We start from the raw sequence: 22,047 nt of genomic DNA on the forward strand, positions 1-22,047 counted from the left end.
AAAGAAAGAAAGAAAGAAAGAAAGAAAGAAAGAAAGAAAGAAAGAAATCACACCTGAAGCTATACTAGGACTTGACTGACAAAATCCATAGTTGGAGTTCTGATTCTGCGTTTGCACAGAAATCTGTGTGGAGGCAGTTGCAAAAAATCAAAGTATAATTGTGAAGCTGGGAAACTAAAAATGTGTATTTTCTACAGCACAAGCTGTTCTAAATATACTCAGTGTGTAATAAGCAGACATTTACTTTAACCCCATTTGCAAAAATCCAGCACTCTAGAGCAATTGGGAGCTTTGTGGAGGGAAAAAAAAAAACAACACAACATTTCTATATTGCTACAGCACTGAATCTTACCCCTACATGGGTAAACAAAAGATACCTCAAACATCTATATCTATTAAAAATACTATCAGTATCACATTTCATCCACCTTAAAGTTTTATACTGTCCCAGAAATCTAAGCATAAAGAAACCAGGGATGAGAAGACCAAAGGAAAAGGGTACACGCTGATAACTGTACTTCCACTCATTTTTGTTTTGATTTCACTTAAATCATCATCCTTGGGAAACTCGACAAAAACATGCTTACAGTGCATCTGCCATTTTTCAGCCCCATTTTGGTTACATATGTATATATATATTTGTTAACAGCAAGTTTCTTTGAAAGCATATACTGAAAGAGGCTGAAGGCAGTCAGGTCAGTGAATGCACAGAGGCCCAAGCAGTGGCTGCAGACCATGGCTGCCCTGCGCTTCCCACAGCCCATTTCCACATTTTCCCATTTCCTGGGAAACAGGAGAGGAAAGGGATGGCTACCACTCCATAATGGGTTTGTTAGTGTGTCACCCACCTACTGCTTTGAAAGATCTACACGATCCCAAGCAAGTAAAAGATCCTCCATGACATTATGTCCCAGCTCAGAAAGGCTGATGCAAATGCAGCTCTACCGGTGCTAAGAGAAATACTGAGTTCAGCCTTCCATCCATACCCTGCTGTGGGCTAAGCTCAGGCTGCACACACAGACACAAGAATTGATCCTGATGCCAGACACTGCTAGCAGATTTCCCTTCTGGACAAGGTCAAAGCACTGCTTTCAGGACTACTCTGAAAAGAGGCCAGGACTGCTCCCGGTTCTGCAAGCAGCTGAAGGAGGGCTGGGGAGCACCGCGAGCTGACAGCTAGCTGAGCAGAACTGCCCCACAGACGCAAGTTGCTTCTCCTTCAGGGGATGTTTCAACATTCACACAACTGGTTTTACATGACATGTTTCGTTACTGGAAGAAGGTATCTATTTTAGTCTGTTTTCTCACCATAAAGCCAAATCCAGCCTCGGATAAAACCAGCTATGAGCTGATAGACGTGACATCTCTTTAATTGTGTGAGGAGGCATTTGATAGAACAGGCCTGAGGGAAATAAGGTTTGTTGTTGCTCTTCACAAAAAGATGTTTTGTAACAGACATTAACACTTGAGAGAAAAAATACTTTTTATTAAGTAAGGTTTAGTGAAGAAAGCTGTCCAACAACTAACATTTATTAAAAGGAAAAGACAACACAGCATACAGAAATTATAGCAAAGTCAGGACATGCTACAGAAGAAACAGGGCTCGTGGACAGAAAACATCAACAGGGATTTTCATTCCTAAAGCGGATACATGAAAGGTAAGAAGAAGCAGCCAGCACTGTACACCACACACAATATAAGAACAGAACTAAAAATGCCTAAGCTCTTCCATTTGCAATACTGTTCAGCAAAGGGAGACAGAGGGAGCACAGAGAAAGGGAAAGCTCTTAAAATGAGGGACAGCAACACACAGATTGATTTACATGCTGGAGCTGTTCATATTCTTGGACGCATTGCACATGGATCTTAATTTCAGCCCATTTTCATAGAACCACCTTGGGTTGGAAGGGACCTTAAAGATCAGCCAGTTCCAATGCCCCTTGCCATTGGCAGGGACATCTCCCACCAGATCTTACTACCCAGGGCCTCGTCCAACCTGGCCTCAAACAGCTCCAGGGATGGGGCATCCACAGCTTCTCTGGGCAACCTGTGCCAGTGCCTCACCATGCTCATTGTGGAGAATCTCCTCCTAACATCTAATCTAAACCTACCCTCTTTTAGTTTAAAGCCATTCTAACTTGACCTATCACTTCACCCCCTGACACAGCATCCCTCCTCAGCTTTCCTGCAGGCCCCCTTTAGGTACTGGAAGGCTGCTGTAAGGTCTCCCCACACTCTTCTCTTCTCCAAGCTGAACAACCCCAGCTCCCTCAGCCTGTCTTCAAGGGAGCGGTGCTCCAGCCTCTAATTGTCATCATGGCCCTCCTCTCAACCTGCTCCAACAGGCCCATGTCCTTCCTGTGCTGGGGGCCCCAGAGCAGAACGTAGCACTCCGGCTGGGGTCTCACGAGAGCAGAGCAGAGGGCAGAATCCCCTCCCTCGCCCTGCTGGCCACCCTGCTTTTGATGAAGCCCAGGATATGGCTGGCTTTCAGGGTTGCAAGCACATGTTGATGGCTCATGTTGAGCTTCTCATCAACCAACACCTCCAGGTCCTTCTCAGATCTGCCGATCTGCCCTCAACCCATTCTCCACCCAGCCTGTATTTGTGATCAGGATTGCCTTGGCCCAGGTGCAGGACCTCACACTTGGCCTTGTTGAACCTCATGAGGTTTGCACAGGCCCACTTCTCAAGCCTGTCCAGGTCCCTCTGGATGGCAACCCTTCCCTCCAGCGTGTCAACTGCATCACACAACTTGGTGCCATCAGCAAACTTGCTGAGGGTGCACTCAATCTTCTCCAGTGGAGATCTTTTCTCCTTGTTGACTTCTGCTCAATTTACATTGACATACATTTTCAGACTCTCTTCCACCCTCGACAACAAATGAAAACAGATTATTTGTATAAATATGTAACTGTAAAACAATGCAAGGAAACAGAATCCAAAATCAATTAAAACTATATTAAGTTTCCAGTCAACTCTATTGATATATTTGCCATACATAAGACAGAAGGAACAAGTTAAGGAACAAGTTGTCAAATGGTATGTGATACCAAAAGTGCAAAAGGACTGTGCTTCACTCAGGAAAGAAGAAGAACATGGGCAACAAGAAAAAGGACACGAAAATTAGAATTAGTAATGCCAATATAGCATTATTCCAATGGTAAATATGAAAACATCTGAACTTATCATCATCATGGTAAAAAGATCACTTTAGCAGACACCATTTGGATGTACAGAAGTGTAGAAAAGTAGAAAAGTGACTGGGATCCAAGAACTGGGATTTGCTACAATATTACAGAAAGTAATACAGCAAGTCCCAACAACAGTAAGTCCCAATCAAAGATAAAGAGAGAAACAGCTTTCTTTCTCACAGTTTAACCTCAGTACAGCTTGGGTGGGAAGGAAAAAGTTGACGACGGTGAAGATGCTCCTCTCTACCTCATTGTCTTCAAAAGCTCCTGACTCCAAGCAGGTAAGAGGCTGGCGAGCAGCTCTTCTTCAAGCACAGAACTGGAGCTGTGGCAGGGCTGCCTCAATGCCGAGCTCAGTCTAATTCTAGAGCACGCTATCTACAAGCATGTACTGGGGGATGTTTGCTGAAAGGCCTAAGAAATTATCGCAGACTCTGGTAGCATCATGTTGAAATTAGGAGTATTTTTTTAAACGTACTTCCATTCTTAAACACAACTGCAGAACACGATGTACTCTGCACCACTAGAAGTCCTCAAGCCAAGATTGAAACCTCATGTCTTCTAGAGATATTCTTCAGATTCCTCACAAGTTATTGAGTCCACCTGTAAGACTTAAACACATGCGGCCCAGTTTACCTAAGAGGTCAGATTAGATCATCATAACCTTTCCTTCTGGCTAAAAGTGCACATATACGCTCAAAATGTAGAGCTCCAAAGGAGATCAAGCCAGGGTTTGACCTTACATTCTTGTTTAAATGAGTGACTGGAATATCAGAAACCAGGTAAAATGCAGTTACTCGCCAAGTCTGCATTCACACCAGAAGTCTATTAATACTGTGTAAGCATTATGCTGAAACAACACCCAGGTTTTAATTTTGATACATCTAACTTGCTTACATAGATGAGAAACATTCTGCTTCCACATTTCCACTAATGTTAACACAAACACACAGAAACTCTTCTAACCTAGCAACTCTCTTTGGTCACTCTCCCTCATCACACAGAGCATCATAAGCAGTGTTCTACACCAACATCTGTCAGGGCACTGTTTCCTATTTCAGCTTCCCCAGTCATCATTTTCCATTAGCCCAACATGTTTCTGCCTACTCTCACCTCAATAAAAGCACTGTCATTCTTTCTGCACAGACTCCAAGGAAAAGGACTTGACTGCGATCTGAAGTGGAAAGCCATCTGTGCAGAATTCAGCAGTGCTGGGAAGTCTGCAGGCAAGATGCGGACCAACTCACTGAGCAGGGAACCAGACAACTGCAAAGAGAGCTGGCACAGCATGCTGGATCAAAGCAACCCTCTCGCCAGACCTCCTTCATAGTACGCTGCATCTCTCTCCTAGGAAAATACCATCAGGTAGTATTTGGCATACCTACCCAAAGGTTACGGTAAGAAGTAAAGTCAGAGAAGCTAAGTACTAAGCAGGTAGTCCTATTACAGCCTGATCAGCGAGAACATGGTCAGCCTTGAGACAAGAAAAATATTTTCTAAAAACAGCTTTCATCCTCTGAGTTGAACATACTGGGCTTACAGGTACATTTTGCAGAAGTGTAGGTTTACCAATCCAAGTAGCAGTTACTGTATTCCTTTGTCTAGTAACACCTAAGGTGGATCATCAAGCTAAGAAAAAGAATAGTTAACACTAATCAACAAAGTCTTCTTGGATTCTACAGGCTGATTTGGTACGCAAAGATACTGAATAAACTCCTGAAACTGGAGAGTTGTGCTGAGCCTACCTCCCACCGTGCTGAAGGAGAAAAAAAAAAATGCTAGCTGAAAGAGACAGCGAATCTCAAACCAAACTATTCTCATCCGTCTTCAATCTGTCACAATTACAAATCTCTGGACAATTCCCAGTCCAGCTTCTGCACCATGGTAAGTGGAAGCCTCGCTTCCCCAAGAGCATCAAAGCTAGCAGATGTACTTTATTGGGCAATTACCTGCTACCTTTGATCCTACCTTCAAAGTCCCAAAGCAACTGCAGCTGGCTTGTTTGTAAGCTGGTTCTTGCACAGGGGCATTCCCAATAAACGATAGTGTTTTTATATACAAAGTGATCAGGGGACCAACATACAGCGATCGATTACATACACCCAGGAAAATGCTCATCGCCTTGCAAATACGTAAGTTGTCCAGTTCGTCAAACGCTCCCAAATAGGTGCAGAAACAAAGGTGGGAGCAGTAAATATCTTACAGAAAAATAGTACAAGAATTTCAAAGAATAGGTAATTATTTCTTTGTTAAAAGCCATTTAGACTGTGTACTTGTACAGGTTTCTTAATTAAAGGCCTGAAAAACAGACGGACCATACAGCTGGCCCAATATTAAGGTAAAAATAGCTAGGCACAGCCATTGCTCAGCAAAAATGTTTAGCAAAAGGGAAAAGCATCACACTGCAACCAGTACCATCCACTTCAAAATCTAAGCACATACTAGAAGATACATTTAGGAACAAACCGGACTATTAGTTGGTAGTCAGCCTTTGGACTAGGACAAAGAAGCAATTGCTGTAATTCCTATGCTACACTGTGAAGCGCTACACTACAGTGCGAAACCAAAGCTGAACACAACTCTGTGAAAAAATGAAGAGAGAAATATCAACTCTTCCATCACTTTCTCCACCTACCATAAAGTGCTCATTGGTCCATCTTCTTCCTCAAAGTAGTATTCTGAATTGTCTCATACCTCTTCTACAACACATTTTTACTGGGATTCAGTATTGCAATCCAAAGGTCTACAAGCAAGCTATTTTATCAAGGCGTCATGTACTATTAACATATCTCACTGACTCAAACTAGAGATCACCGCTCACTTGAACAAATGCAGTAATTGCAAGTGAGATGTATCAGGGATTCTTCAATAAAAACAACCAGTTTGTTTCCAAATGATAACGGCCAAATGACCTTTCCATCAACTCACGTGCATTTTTCAGAAATCCCCCTCTCCTGCTCACCACATGCGAACGATACATGATGGATGCTAGTACTATGACTTTGCTCTCCCTTTTGCTTCCTTATACCTTTCAGAACTGGAGGCACATCTAAGCATCACACACATCAGCCTGCTAACATGTCTTTGGCAGCTCCCTCAGTCCAGTTTATAGACTTTACCTTTTGGTTCTCCCAGGGCTTGTTGACTTACAAGAGTGTTATTGCACAACCAGTGCATTGACCATAAGCTCAGGACAACATCATCCTCACGTTCAGCTCCCAACAGCAGCTATCCCAGCACTAGCAATTTGCTTTCTAGAGCTACAGCTCATCCATGCTTATGGGCTTATGTTGGGCAGAAAAAGAGGCGTTTAACCCAAAGACAAAAAGGGTAGCAGAATTCTCCAGTGTAACAGCAAGATCAAAACGAGTTCCTGGAAGCAGCAGAAAAATAGACACCAGTATCACTCAAAAATCAACCAGGACTGTCAGGGCTTCATTAATTTTACCTGGCACTCTATGTTTTGCCAGAGAACAATGGCAGCCACAGACACCCTGAACAGTGTTACAAAAGGTTTCTCCTGGCTTTTCTCTCCTGACTGTGGAGGTTATGCCGTGACACAAGGTCTCTGCGAGCTGGCAGAACTGTTTTACAGCACCAAACGAGAACCTGCTGCTCTCTGAAGAAAACAAACCTGCAGTGGACAGCAGCACCATAGAGGGGTGTCAACACAAAATGCTCTGCTTTTAGGTAACTCGTAATTCTGTGATTATAAGGGAATAAGAAAGCATCATATGGATGTGGCTATAAACTTATGGAAAGGTCGAGCTGAAGGTATTGGGAGAGTAGCTGCTGTTATTTGTGACTTCACACTCATGAGTACATGAAAGAGGCGATGAGCTGGAGAAAAGTTCCTATACATTTCATGTCTTGACTAATAATTGTGTGACAGGAATTATGCAGGAATAACTGACAGGTAAATGTATTTTGTTTCAGTGTTGTGTTTTCTTCTTTGAACACAGAAGTTCACTTTCCAAGCTCCTATTTATAACCACATCCATCTATTCAACTCTATTCAAAATGCTACACCTCAGTAGCTCGGAGAGCTGGGAAGGGTGTGGGAGTGGGCATGAATCCCTATGTATGCATGGATCCAGTTCTACAGTCTTTAAAAGAACAAAAGACAACTGCATAATGGAAACAGCATCACACGCACAAAGCAAACTTATGGAAGGCTATAAATGATGGGACTCAAAGAAAATCTTCAGTCCTGTAGTTAGGAACCTTTCCTCATAGCTAACAAAAAAAGCAGCAGCATTCCAACAGGTACTTGGGCAAATAGTAATGCTGTGCTACTGAAATATGGGAAGGAAATAGAAAAAAAAAAAAAAAAGAAAAGAAAAAAGCAGAGAGTCATTTTTTCCCCCTCTCTTTTTTACCTGGAAAGCACTCCGCAGAGTGGAGCACTGGGCCATGGTGGGCATGCCTGTGCTCTGTGACAGCAGGAAGAATGACATTCACCTTCCCACCAGGCTGAACATGCTAGTCAGCCTCTGACCACGGCAAATCTGGGCTTTTCAATCACAACACCTCTACCCCGCCTTACAGATTTTCACCTGCAATCCCAAAATGCACACACTAAATATGAGCGTGCAAATACACTTTTTTCCTGCAAGCACTGGTGTTGATTTGTCCAAATCCCACCACGAGTTTCAAACTATTAGATCACCTCCCTGAAGACAGGGCAATTACAAAGCAAAGGAATTTTATCACTTTCTTTTACAATTACCATCTTCAGCATTAACAATAACCAAATTGTTGCTGCTTAAATATTGGCAAATTACACGGCTGCTACAGGCTACTAACAGAAAGTGTACTTGGGAATAATTTTCAGGTTCACGTGTGAAAATCCAAAGATCCAAATCAGTCATGTAAGGCAGATATTGTATTACCAAAGGTTGATCCATTGAGGACTTGCAGCAACTTGGCCAAAATTATTAAAGAGTTTGCAATAACTTTACAAACTTTGCAATCGTTGTAAGATGCTTGACAACAACAATTCAAAACCTCTCATCTCTCCTTAAGAAACTGGGGAAACATTTCCAGCATTTTAATACATTTTAATTAGAATCAATTCTGATTTTAGCTTGCGTGATTTGGCTTCTCCTCAGCAAGTCTATGTTATTACATGTATTTGCATAAAGCAACAGCTGTTTCATTAAAACATTACATTTACTGGTGCTGCATAGTCACATCACAGTATTTTTATGAGATCATTTGGTTGCTGTGGAAATCATGATGATGTCAAACCAAGTACTCTGATTTGAAGACAGGAAACAAAAGAAAAAAAAAATCCTAAAATTACTTTCAAATAGGCATCTTTAGCAGAGAGAAAAAATGAATTAAATCATTCTGATTTGCCAATAAAAGGATTTCCTTTTTCTTTGGGAATACTGCAGTTAAACTAAAATCTAAAAAAAAAAAACAAAAAACAAGATGAAACATGGAAGAGAACACAAGACAGGAGAGAAATTCCAGCACTATTGCTTCAACGTCTCAGTACCCATGAGTCGATCTGTTTCGCTCCTTGGCCTTACTGGGCTCAGGACCAAGATGATAGCAGCATCTGCCATCCTACAATATGCTGCTGGTATTGGCCAACGATGCGGTTCCCTTCTTCATTGATTGATGTAAACATGGCAAAACTCCCAAATAACCTTTCTGGCCAGTTGATCCAGGCCTTAGAAATGCAAAAACTGATGCTCTGCCTCATGAAAACACTGGGTGATCAAACCGTGGTTACTCCTCGCGGCTTTCACAAACTGTGCCAACCCAGGAAGCCTTCAAACAGTGAACAGAACATCCAGGAGACCTTACACTAGTTTTTATTATAGATTCCTCATCAGAATATAACTTTATTTAATCAAACTCTGGGTCGCACACAGCACATAGTACCCTCGTGCTTTCTAAGCCATACAAGAACTGTAGACCCCCGATTGCATATAAAACTGTCTAAAAAATAAAATAATGCATTTGAGAGTCTTGTTCTACACACTATGCTAAGATGTTTCCATCATTTTTCAAAAGTTCAGTTCCCTCTTCTCCTCCTTCCCTCCCCACACATCCACAAGAAAAAGGGAAAAAGCTGGTTTACCATCCTTGTCAATGGCATATAAAATAGGGAACTATTAAGTGCTGTGTTAATTATACAGTATTTGAGTTGAATGGTTACACACTTCAGAGTTATGTCTTCGGGCTTGGGTTACTCATAACTGAAATACCGAATCTACAGGTTGCAGGTAATGAAGCATCAAAAGCCAGCTGCAAGAGGTTAGGGTTACTCTCGATTTCTTTCCTGTGAGAGGAAAGGAGAAGTCCGAAACTTCTGCAGTACAGCGTCAGAAAGCAGGAAGGATCACATCCACTGCTTCACACCAGTCAATCTTGAAAGAAAAGATGCAGATCAAGTGATTCAAGCATGTGAATGGAGTTAAAAGCAACTGCAGAAAGTTTGTTGTTGCCATGTTTTTCTTCCTTTTGAACAGCATCAACATGGGACTAATTCATGATCTTTACAAAGTAGTTTCCAGTTAGACTGACACACAATGGCAAGCTGCGTTAGACAGGTGAAGTGACAGGGAGGAGGAAGGCTGACTTGATGTCAGTGACAAAAACTATTTTAATGGAAATGTGAAATTATTCAAAAATTTCTTCCCCTAAACACGTGAAGATTTCTCTAGTCAGATTCAGCCTGCACAATGGGCTGAGAGCAGGAATCAGCCAGACATGGTATTTTTACAAACCGCTTTTTTTTTTCTAATGGCTTTTCATACTCGGTGCCTTGCTTAAAGGTTTCTTCTGCCAAAGATCTGTTAAATCAATGATGTTCCATCAAGCAGGAGTTGTCAAACATGATAAAGCCTTACAATAACAGAGCATGTGACCAAGAGGTTTTAGTAGCCAGGGATTTGGGGAAGAGTAGAAACAGGTCATGTTTCCAAGGCACACAAAGATGACTATAATAACAAATGGCCCGCTGTTTGCTCACTAATGTTAATTTTCAGACCTATTTTCTTCTATCCCCAAATTAGACCTAGGTAACAGGTCATGCGATGGATGGATGCGACAGGAAAGTCACGGAGCAAGGGACAGATGATAATGCTCAGCTGCTACTGCACAACATACCTCTCAATAGCTCCTTCAGGAGGGAGCCTCCTGCCCCGCTGCTGAGAGCAGGCAAATCCTGGTCCCTCTCCTGCTCTGTAACAGCACACACCAGTCCAGAGACTCAGCTAAAAAGCTGCCACAGCTAGCTGGTGGAAAAGAGCTGCAGAAAAAAATCCACAAATACGCAGAAGTAGAAAAATAATAAGGCAGAAGATCTCATTTTCTCATTTCTCAATGCAGGAGGCCTGAGGGGGCTGCACTACGCACATACACGCACATTATACTTATTTATATGCACACTCTGATTTGGAGGCCTATGTTGGGATGTGTGGCAGCATGCACACGTCTGAATGCAGACCTCCCAGCCAGGGTTGCTTGCACAGACACAGAATTTGTGTGTCGTGATCCTACTGATGGCTTTTTATGTTTTGGAGATGTTACCTGCATTTTGATTAACTGCAAAGCTATCAGTCTTTGATGAAAGATGCAGTCAGATGCAGCTCAAGCTACTCCAACACTGAATAATTTGCTCTAATTTATTCCTTACAAGAATTATTCTACTTTACTGCTTTACTTAGATTAAATGGGCACATTTGCTAACTTCCCAGAATTAAATATCCATTGACTGGAAAAAAAAAAAAGGAAAAAAGAAAAAAAGAAAAACCCTGACAGTTCTATTGGCTGAGAGAGTTCAGAGAAGTTGGGATAAAACCCAGCAACTTAAATATGAAGACAATTACAATTTCTTCCTCCTACTGGTGGGATGATTGGCATTTGGCTCAGGATCATCCTCGTGAAAGCATCCTCCGCTGTTGACTAAGTGCACTTTCAGGCAGTATGCAAACACTATCAGGAAGAAGGTAGAAAAATGCGTGCCCTTCTATGACTCCATATTCTCAAATCTATAGATATTTTTTCCCAGTATGCAATGTCAGAAAGAAAAACAAAAGAACAGAGCTTGTTAGATGTTGTTCTCTCCTTGTCTCCTTGCAAAGCCGGCACTAAAAAAAGACTCCAACCTGCCAAGGAGCCTTCTTTGAACCTTCTATTTTGTGATAAGTTTAAACTTATTCTCTCAGATGGAAATGAAGCTCGGTTCCAGGAAAGAACATTTTAAAATCTTCAGTGAATAAAGATCAGGTAACAGTCAGCTGCAGAAACTGAATTATGTGAAAAGATAAATATAAAATTGAGCACAGAGCTGGAAAAAACAGCGTTCATCAGAATTTTACACAACAAATCTGAATTCCAGCTAATCAGTTTCTTACGGGTTTTAACTTATGAAGCGTCAACTTCATGACAGTGTCAGAAATGGGGGGGGAAATAATTTGTATCTGGGGAAATAAAGTGAATTCAAATACAACATATCACCATTCTCATCCTTCTCCTAGACTTTTCAATTTAAGATAAATCTGTCCAGCGGTATCAGAAAAAATCAGACTTTGATACCCCATTCCCTCCCTCCGCAGCTTCACAACTGCTCTGAGATATTATGCTTTACATTTCCTCAGTGGCTGTTGATCTCAACAGCCAATGCTTTAATACACCAGGACACTAATATAGATGCTTCCAAAGGAGGAGGAAGAAAAAAAGTCAGCTACCTACTTATAAGGCTGGCAAATAACGATGGTCATCCAGCCACACAGCACCTTCCTCTATGTTCTAGCTATAGACTGATGGTTGCTCTTCACAATTCGTCAATTGCCCTAATCTTCAAGGACATCAATATCATGGATGTACCAAGTGCACATATTGCTGTTCTGGTATGTCCCCATAATTGCAAAAATAGCCTTTAAAAGCCCTGAAGATTTTTGTACTGACGATATATATATATTTTTAAACTAGATGTTAAGAGTTTGAGAGTATAATACTTTCACATGGACTGATTTACAGCTGGACCTGAAGATTGAAAAAATAAACTTTTAAAAATCAGTCTCTTATTAAGAAGTATCTTCTTAATATTTTTGTTTTGAATGGAAGACCTTTAATGTGCTTTAAAAAGGTCACTTTTTCAAAGACTCATCTTCAATTTATGCTGTACTGCTTGCCTGCCTGCTGCTATTTCTCAGAGAGCCAACATTTAGATCAGAGGTGCTGAAGCAGTGCAGCCTTTATCTGCGCTCAGTGAAGCACTGCACTTCAAAAAGCAGATGATCCTACATGCCTGAATGAAGACAGGCATATCTCTGTGTGCTTCTCTCCACAATACAGCAGAATTAACTGAACTATGCAGTAAGATGCAGTGTTAACAGCTTTTTTTTCTCACTATTTTCTCCTAGTTTTAACCAGAGTAGTAATTCAAACAGTACTCAAATGGCTGAGAAGTCTTCAAGCCTGGCATAAGGACTGTTTGTGGAGCAAGAAGTAACACTTTCAAGAGTGGTTATCTGTTCTGTTCATTGCCACCAGAGCCACCGGGTCTATTAACAGTAAGAATGCTGAAAATTTGGAAAGGCCTAGGAGACGAGATAGGCTCATACAAAAATCTACAGCTACTGAAAACGAGAAGCTATTTTGATACTGCTTGATCGAGAGCTTGGGTGAGAACCAAAATTGTCTCACCTTCTCTGCTTCCAGAGCTAACATTTTGGTGCAAAAGTAATCAAAAGTCCCAGATCCCCCCAAAAACCTACATCTAAATTCAGTAAACTCAACTGCTTAATGAGGAGCACAGGCTGTCAGGCACTAGAAGGCTGTTGTGGGGACAGAAGTCCCCTCTATACCTACCATACACTGGAGATATGGAGGACAAAGAAAATGTGTCCCTTAGGAATGGAACCAGTTTTTAGAGTAACTAAACCAATCCTAACTTGCAGCCATACTATTTATCACAATAAAGTCAGATTGGGTAAGTTTTCTACGATATGATTAAAAAAAAAAAAAAAAAGCTACAATAACAAAACCTGGAGATCTAAAACCAGCCAAAATCAGAAAGCAAATAAAAGCACCTAAGAGAATCCAAGAAACATCTAGCAATAATGCCTATGTAAATATCAGCTGGTACAACAAAAAAGGCTGATATTGCCACCCTAATGATTCAGAGCCCCAAACACCATGGACAAGGCTGTGACTCCCATAAACACCCCCAGCACAAACTCCCAGAGGACACACACCTCCCCTGCCTTCAGCCCTGTTCCAAAGTTTTTGAGATTGGGTCTCCTGCGGAAGGGATGAACAAGGCAAATAGTTACGCTAACAAGGGGATGGCAGGGAGTGAGACCAAGGGGATATGGAGGTCATAGCCATAAAGGCGGCAGGATCCTAAAACCCAGTCTCACTGTAGCTAGATTTTTAATCTTTACCTTTACAGATTTTAATACGGATAATTCAGAAAAAGACCACGGTGCCTATCAATTCGAATGTGTACCAGTACTTCAAAAACTACTAAGATAACGGAAAACAAAACAAAACAAAACAAAAAAAAAAAAAAAAAAGAGTTTATTTTATTACGTGCACAATTTAATCATCCTCACTGCTGGGCTACCTCTCCTTTATTCTCCCACATTTCTAAAGGAAGAAAAAGAGAGCTAGGATTTCACCACACCTCATACCTACTGGCTATGACTGTAGTCATCTTCTGTGTGGTATTTCCCTTGGTGTTGAGCTAGAGCTGATCAGCATTGTCAGAAAAATGTGTAGGAACCTGCTAGGCTAATCAAGGGAAATGCAGCTGTAAACTTGCCTAAAAGGCAGTAGTTATTCCTTCCACAGCAAAGTCAGTTCACATTCGAATATATAAATAAGCCAACCAGAGAGACATCCTTAAAAACAAAAAACGCAACAAGGGCAGTCTTGTTTTTTAATTTTTGCTTCTGTGGAAAATTCACGTCAAAATTTTCCTTATAAACATGTTCCTATGACTGCAGTTATTGGGCTATAGAGAGAAACAGGACAAAAGACTTCCAAAGAAGCGAATATAAATGTTTAAAAGGAAAGTTCCTTGGTGTTTCAGTTCCATTTTTTTTACTTTTGCTCTTCTAAAGATTAAGTCTGATTATTGCCCACTGGCATTCAGCTAAATGCGAGGGACATGAGTTGAGCAACTAGTTCTGTGACAACCTCAGTTTTGTCCATGTAGAACTTACCATTACATCCCCAGGGCTACGTGCTTGCCCTGTGCATCTCACGTTAAGGGGAAAAAGCCCTGGCACCTGTACAGTTACCTCATCACAAGCAAAGCAGGAAGGGATGTCAACAAATGAATTGCCTGATCCACAGAAAGCAGGACAGATCTAATTTTGGTAAAAACAAAACAAAACAAAAACAATTCCTTCTCATTTCTCTACTGAGCAGAAGAAAACATTAAAAAAAATATATCAATAAAAAAAGAACAAGGTAGTAAATAGACCTATGGCTGGTATACAAGACACATACAAGACCTAACTCCTTGCAGGACTCCAGCTCAAGCTGTTTCTGTGCCCAGAGCTCTATTTGAGGATGCCATTACACCAGCCAAACTGCAAACTGTTTTACTGTGAGCTGTATTAGGGAACAGATCTGACCTAAAGCAAACTGAAAAAAAAACCACCACCAAACAAACAGGTACCTACTTTGTGCCCAGGCAGTTATTCACCACGGCACCATTACATTACCCCAGTAGTGCTACTAAGCGCTTAGCTATGATATCCAAAGCGAATGGCAGCTTCAGGGTTAGGCTGGCTCGTAAAACAGCGTGGCCTGGAGGTTCAGGAAGCACACAGGTATCTCAGCGAGCCAAGGGGCACCTCCCTGCCAGCAGAACAACCACCGTGAGTTCAGTCCCGGCATCAGAGCAGAAGCACTGCCAGGCGACGAACCAGGCCCTGAGGCCTGGGCCAGCCTAGCTGAGGACTCCAAAAACGAACTGAAAACCTCCTAAACTGTGTGGCAGTGATGACACTAAGACAATGTTTAAAATGTTTTTGAGAAGTTTGGCTGTCTGGCCAGAAGCCTGCCCACCTCAGCGCTCTCTCCACAAATAAAATACTTGTTTGTCTATTTGCAAAATCCACTTTGCTCAGCCCCTGAGGGCCAGACCCATTAGCACACTCCACTACCGGTCAGAGCATGATGCAAAACATGGTCCATCCACGAGCAAAAATGCAGTTTTAGGATTTTCAGGATTGCCAAAGCCCCACCAGCATGCAGAGCTGTCAGCACCACAGCCCTGACTGCGCAGGGGCGGACATGCTGGATCCCCGCTCCAGCCAGGAGCCATGCGCGGGGCACATCATGCGTGCGCTGCCAAAACCGAACCAAGCACCACTCAAAGCAGCCCCCCGGACGCATGGCAGGCCGAGGTGTCAGGCATGCAAAATGCAGAAGCTTGGTGGCACCAGAGAACGCAAACCTCCCCTCCCAGGTGGGTGCCCCCAGCGCCAGCAGCTGAGCGGGTTCTGGCCTGCCCTCCTGCTCCCTCAGTCCTCGTGTGGCTAACTGGGAGGCAGCCCTGCCTGAAACGGAGATGCAAGGCTTGCTGCTTGAAGATCTCCTAGGATGTCCTTATCTTGTTATTCCCCCCTACTTGCTGAGATGCCCACTGCTCTGCTCACTGGCTGCTGCTGATACCTGGTCCTGGACGCCTCTGATAGGTTTCCTAATTGTCCTGTCAAAACCAAATGGCTAACAGTTAGACATGGAGGTCTTGATCTAGAGAAGGCCAAAAGGCATTCCGTGCCTAAATTCCAGGCTCTGGTTTTCACAGGACCAAGAGGTGAGCCCATGAGCAAGGCAGAGCTGCAGGGAGACCCCAAGAGTGAGCCAGCAAGGGAGCAGTTCTCACAGAGTGCCTCAGGCTGCAAGACATCAGAAGCACAACTCCAGCAGCTGAGCTTAGGCGCCTCACAAGCATCCAGCAAGAGGAATTTGTCATCGTCAGGCTTGTGACAAGCTCTATTTCTTCTGTTTCTTCTCTAAATGTATGTAGTTTGGTGTACATGTGTGCACACCTCCATTCTCTCAAATGTTTCTTTTTTCCTCCCCTCTCTTTAGAGAAAAGTGCCAACAACCCACTCCCTATCAGCAATTTCATCCTTTAACACACTGGGTTTTGTGCAGGCCGAGTAACATTTTTGGTAAAGAATATAATTGCAATTGCACGTTTCTAAGGTATGGTAAATAGCATGAAATTATTTTAAAATGTTATGAAAAATGCATTTGCAGTGTTCCTTTAAGTGTTTTAACAAAGCTTTGGTTGAAATTGCTTTATTCCAAAGCAATCGAAGATAGAGTATTTTTATAAGGACCTCTTTATCTCCCTACAAATGCCTGAGATACAGATACTTTCCAGAAAGGGAATGCACCAGAAATTATGCAACCTTACATCTTACTAGCTACAGTTATCTAGCACCACAAAACATTGGCTGCTACGTTTCTGAAGGCTGTGCAGCAGCTCAAGGAAAACAGCATTAATACAGAAGTGCCCAGAAGCCTTACACAAGCTTAGGTTTAGTGCCACACAAACATACATGGGGTCTATTCAGCACTGCCGAGCTGTTCTGTAGCCAAAGCAGCAGCAATTCCACAGATCAAAAGCAACGCTGAGGCTAAAATTAAGCAGCACATTCATGCCATCTTCCAGGAAATACAGTATCACATACCTCCTTGTCATAGTCCTTGGACAACATAGATAAATAAAATAGATATTGGCCTAAACAAGCTGGTCAGAAGACACATTGTTATCATTCAGGGATGTAAGCGTGTCTAGATTACAAGGTCAGGAAGAATGCCTTTAACGTGTCATTTGAAGCACACCTTGAAAAGCATCTCTAACTTGCTGGGACACAAAGCTGCATAGAAAGAGGAATTGATTTCCTGATGTGACAGGATCCAGATACTTCAGAATACTTTTCAGTGGCTATCACAAGGGAAAAGATACACGTGAGAATGTATACATAACTGCTGGGTCCAGCAGCACTTTCCCAGAGCTATCCTGGAAGTGAGGTTACGCTGCAATTGCTCTTAGAGAGACACCAGAAAGGAAAAGAGCAAGTTTCAAGAACGTGTTAAAAACCCCAGCAGGTGCAATATGCAATCCCATTTAACCTATTAAAGCCACAAATCCACAAACCAGCCCCCACCTTGCTCTGTTAAAGAAAAGGGGAAAAAACAGGAGTACGTAAAACAGACAAACACATCTAAGACAAAAAAAAAAGAACAAAGAAATAAAGCTCCTTTTCAGGATAACTGCTCCCCCAGTGCTTACTGCAGAAGGAAGCTCTCTGCACTTTTTCCAGAAGAGTCACCCCCTGGGTGGCTGCTTCCTTGGGATTATTCTTGCCAGTGGATCTCATAACTCACCTTGTGGGATCAAGCTGTCCCCAAAAGGGTAAACGGCATGAGCAAAGAACTGTGCAGTAAAAGAAACCAAATGAAACCAGATGTGTAAGAATGGTGGAGAGGAGGGGAAAGGAGAGTAAGTCACCTGCTTCCTTCTTCCTTTCTGTCACAGTCATCACGTGTGCTACTCTGCACTTAGAAGAGGCATGAAGTTACCAGGACTCCCACATAAATTCAGTGTCCCTTTATCAGGCAAATTCTGGTGCCTTAAGAAGTCATGGCACAGTAAAAAGTCATAAGCAGCATAATAACACACTTTTTTTTTTTTTTTTTTTTCCCGAGGGGGGAGGTGGAAAAAAGAGTATCATACATGATACGTAAAGAATTTAAGAATGTACACGCTTATGTACAGCTCCAAAAGGTAACCTGCACAACAGTGAGCACTGCTGGGCCCGTACAGACCAGCAGTGGGAACTTCCACTTAGACCTCACGCTGAACTATTATGTCCAAAAAAGCAATCATGATGCAATTAAACGTCATGAGACTACTATGGCATGATCTAGGGCAAGAAAAGTGAATTCAGCCTGTTCCCTCACACATCCCACCCTGCTGCTAGCACGAGGAAAGGAGCACAGGAGAAGGAGCTGAATGAAGAGGCACGATGCAGCTGGATGATGCACAAAAGGAACATGCTGGGTACCCATGATAGCAAAATAATCCTTATGACATGGTTGCAACAGCATCAAATAGTTTTGGCGTTGTCTGGAATTGCATTCTTTTTGAATCTTACTGCCATGGTGTTCGTATTTCAGCCACGGCTTCTCCAGACTCCAAGGCCTACAGAGCCAGGGCCAGAGGCATGGCCCCTTCCCGGAGGTCCAGTGAGTTCAGTCAAGGTGACATACCTTGTGCGACTGGGGTCCTCAGGGGAAATAAACATCTGACTACGTGAACACCACGACACACAGGGAGCTTGCGATGGGCACTAACTACTTTTGACATGACAAGGTTTAAGATCTTTCATAGTAAACATGACAGTAACCAGAAACAACATGTAACTGCACTGACACAGCTTCCATAGGTAACAGTTCAGAACAAACAAACAGAAAACCAACACAAGCAGAAGGAGAATAATAAGTTGTTAAATATACCAAAAGTGCATAACAAAGTTTCTTTCCCCAGCATTACAAACATTGCAAATATCATCATGTAGGTAAGGTCAGCAACAAATCTCTTTGTGTTACCTCCTTAGTGCCGTATTTTTGACAGTCAGGCACTCCGTTCTTCAACAGATTTATGCATGCACTTTGAATTAAGCATGCAAGTAGTCCCACCAGAGACTGACGTAAGGTTCATGCCTGTACTCGAACAGTCATTTTACAACTAGTTTTTTCAGCATGTGACATTTGCGTTATACATTGTTGGTAAGACAGTAATTTTTAAACAAGCAACTTCTACATTCAAATAATAGAGGCAACCAGTATGTGCCCAATGGATAAAAGTTCACACATGCATAAAAATGAATTCCATTAGAAAATGAGAGAGATACCACAGTACTTAAAGATCTTATCTTACACGAGCACCATGTGGTTCAATACAAATGCTGAAATGTATTCACATGCTGTCCTTAGCAGAGGTGAAGATTAATGGTGAACAAGTGCTTTCATGCAAAGCCCATGGTGTTTTACAGTTTCTAAGCATTACTGAGCCTACGGAAGTTCATCAAGTTCAGAATTTGCTTTAATACGATTTTTAGCTTTTTAATGTAGCTTGTTGGTTATGAAATATAAAGTTTACATATATATATATATATATATATATGCATACTTTCTCCCATTATAAATATCACTCCCTGGCCTGAAGCTGAACAGATAAAGGCAAAATCAGGTGTGGGTACAGGTTTCATTGAGAACTATCTCAGAACTTCCCCCTGAAAATAATTTCATATTTTAGCAAGCAGTAGGACTTTTTAAAAGATACCAAGTCACACTTTGCACATGCATGATACAGCTGCCACAGCCAGCACTCTGTACCAGCATGCGAGCCAGGGCAGCTTACATTCACTCAACAGGCACGGTCAACTTAGCTGTAAGAGAGACACTGGATGAATAGCAGGTGGCATTAGCTAGATTATGTAACTTGTCCCTTTAGATGTGACTAAAGGGCAGACAAAACATTGTGCTTGCATTGTTAAACACTCAAAAATGAAGAAATAATGCATGAGACACTGTGTACACATCCCTTACTGCTCTACACATGTGCTACCATAAAGACTTTTCACATAGCCTGTGTTCTGTGCAGGTCAGAGAACGAAGCCAGTACTTAGGATGATAATCGAGTTATCAATGGGGTAAAAATCTACTAAAACATCCCACCTACAGTTTTCACTAGAAATTTGTGCCAATATAATTTATAATAAAGTTTTGGCAAAACATTTTCAGAAAATGCTTCCAAAGACTACCAAAAGCCAGTTATGTGTAATAGGTATAAAAACTTATACATTGTAAAACACTGTATAAGTTGTATGACACTAAGTAACAAACAGTAGTGAAAATTACATGGCCCTGCGACCCACATTAAAGATTCCACACAAGAAAAGCTCTGCCCATTTCTTGATACCTGAGTGCTTAACTATGCAGCCTTAACAATATCCCATTTGGGTTTTCCTCCTGACAGACCGAATTCCTAGAGTCCACTTAAAATGTCAGCAGTGGAATTTTGCAAGTGAAGAACAATTACATTCAGTTTCAAACCCTCGTATGCCTAGGATGGTATAATTAAAAAATTAAAGGAAGCGGTCATGCAGGATACTGGCAAGGAAAAGGTACCGAAGGAATTTTAGAAAAATCATTCAACTCACCAGTCCATTGTTTGGCTGAGGTGAAAAAGGCAAACATTACTGAGATGCATCAGTGAGGAAGTTAGAACACAAATCAAGGCCCATGCCTGCAAGCACATGTGAATAACTTCAGGCCCAGAAGCTGTTTGTGTGGCAAAGTTATTCATGTGTGTGCTTGCAGAACCTGAGCTCAGATGTTACCGTTAGAGTACAAAACGCTACTTACATTTTCTCGCTGACTACAATAAAAATAGAAAGTCATTTGTGTTTAACAGTTTAACAGCAACCATTTCACCTCAAAAAGATAAAAACCCTTCAAGTCTCCCAAGGTAACTTAATAATTAATCCATTCTAGCTGCTCCCAGTTCTACCATGTGTTGCGTTTTTGTTTTTTTTTTAACATAGGTCATTCAAGACCACACGTAACAGGTTTCCTCTGAAGCTACCTGAGGGCTGTAAAACCCGCAGTACAAAGTGCTGTATCTCTGTCTTGCAATGCACCAAGGAACTTTATGACGCTAGTAACAACCGAGTATTTGTTTTATTAGGGTATCTCTTTGCCAAGCTGGACGTAATCTCTAACATACCGTATTCAGCCCAGTTTCTCCCCAAGCGTTTAGCCTTTCCAACATGCTGTTGGAAAGATTTTGGTGATCTGGCCTCTATGATTAACCAAAGAAAAGGCCACCATGCAAATGTGTGGCATGGGGTACCTGATTAGACAAACGCTAGGTATACAATGTTTTAAAAATATATTTGAGTAGTATAGGTTCAGTTGGATTGCAGATTAAGAACTGCTTTGTAGAGAGGAAAAGTTAATGTAGGAAAAAAAAAAAAAAGCAGATGTTTCATAAATTGAGTGAACTGAAGACTCAAGCGTTTTAACAGCAAGAGTTTCACGATGGAACTGATGCGCTGTGTGTATGGACCAGCGGGCAACTAATAATAATAATTAAAAAAGCTTGATAGCACAGCTAAGATTCACTAAAAATAAACATAATGTTGGGGGGTGAGTATTTCATATCCCATGGCAAAGAGGAATCGTGTACTGTCCAACCCACTAAAACAGGATGTACTTCAGACAAGCCAAGTTCCTACAGTCAGATGTTGCCCGGAGCAGCTCCGTCAGGGACGTACTGAATGGGACCAGGAGTGTGGATCTCCAGCCAGAGTGCCTGAGCATGTATGTGTTTGCTTAGCTTTGCCGCTGCAAGCTTTACTTTTTGATGTTTCTTCAATTTAAGTTTCATCACTGGCTTCAACAAGAGCAGGATGAGAGCTGCTGTTTTTTTTAAATGTCTGTATTCCAAACCAGATGCGTTGGCTATATGGTATTTTATGTAAGTTAGGCCTAGTGAAACGGCAGTGCCACATCTAAATCTGCCAGTAGAGTCCCTACTTTTAACGTGGCCTTCACCCAGCTGCTAGCTAATTGCTTTTGGGGGGTGGGGGTGGAAGCGTGTTATTAAAGATCCGATTAAAATATTTCAGGTATTTATTCTCCTGGAGCAGCACACAAGCCCAACGCCAAGGATAACCGTCCGCCTGATGCAAGAGGGAGAAGCGGAACTGGTGGCAAATCGCGAGCAGCACCGAGGGCAGGCTCACGGCGCAGCTGAAGGGCACGGGAGGCGAGCGGGGGCTGCCGC

At 42.1% G+C, this 22,047-nt stretch overlaps 1 protein-coding gene across 3 annotated transcripts in view; it reads right to left on the reverse strand.

Moving 5' to 3' along the window:
* The window catches only part of SLC25A13 (solute carrier family 25 member 13), a 99,199-nt gene that overhangs the window by 76,624 nt on the left and 528 nt on the right, over positions 1 to 22,047 (reverse strand). Inside the window, exons 2-3 of one of the 3 annotated variants that reach the window (XM_035317343.1) lie at positions 20,420 to 20,434; positions 16,880 to 16,894 (exon numbers count right to left, since the gene is read on the reverse strand). The exons of 1 other annotated variant lie outside the window; for it this stretch is intronic. In XM_035317343.1, coding sequence (XP_035173234.1) covers positions 16,880 to 16,894; positions 20,420 to 20,434 — 30 coding nt within the window. The remainder of the gene's footprint in view (positions 1 to 16,879; positions 16,895 to 20,419; positions 20,435 to 22,047) is intronic. One more of the 3 variants, XM_035317344.1, reaches the window with a different exon arrangement.

Source organism: Oxyura jamaicensis, chromosome 2 (genome assembly GCF_011077185.1).
Source record: "Oxyura jamaicensis isolate SHBP4307 breed ruddy duck chromosome 2, BPBGC_Ojam_1.0, whole genome shotgun sequence".
NCBI classification, from domain to species: domain Eukaryota; kingdom Metazoa; phylum Chordata; class Aves; order Anseriformes; family Anatidae; genus Oxyura; species Oxyura jamaicensis.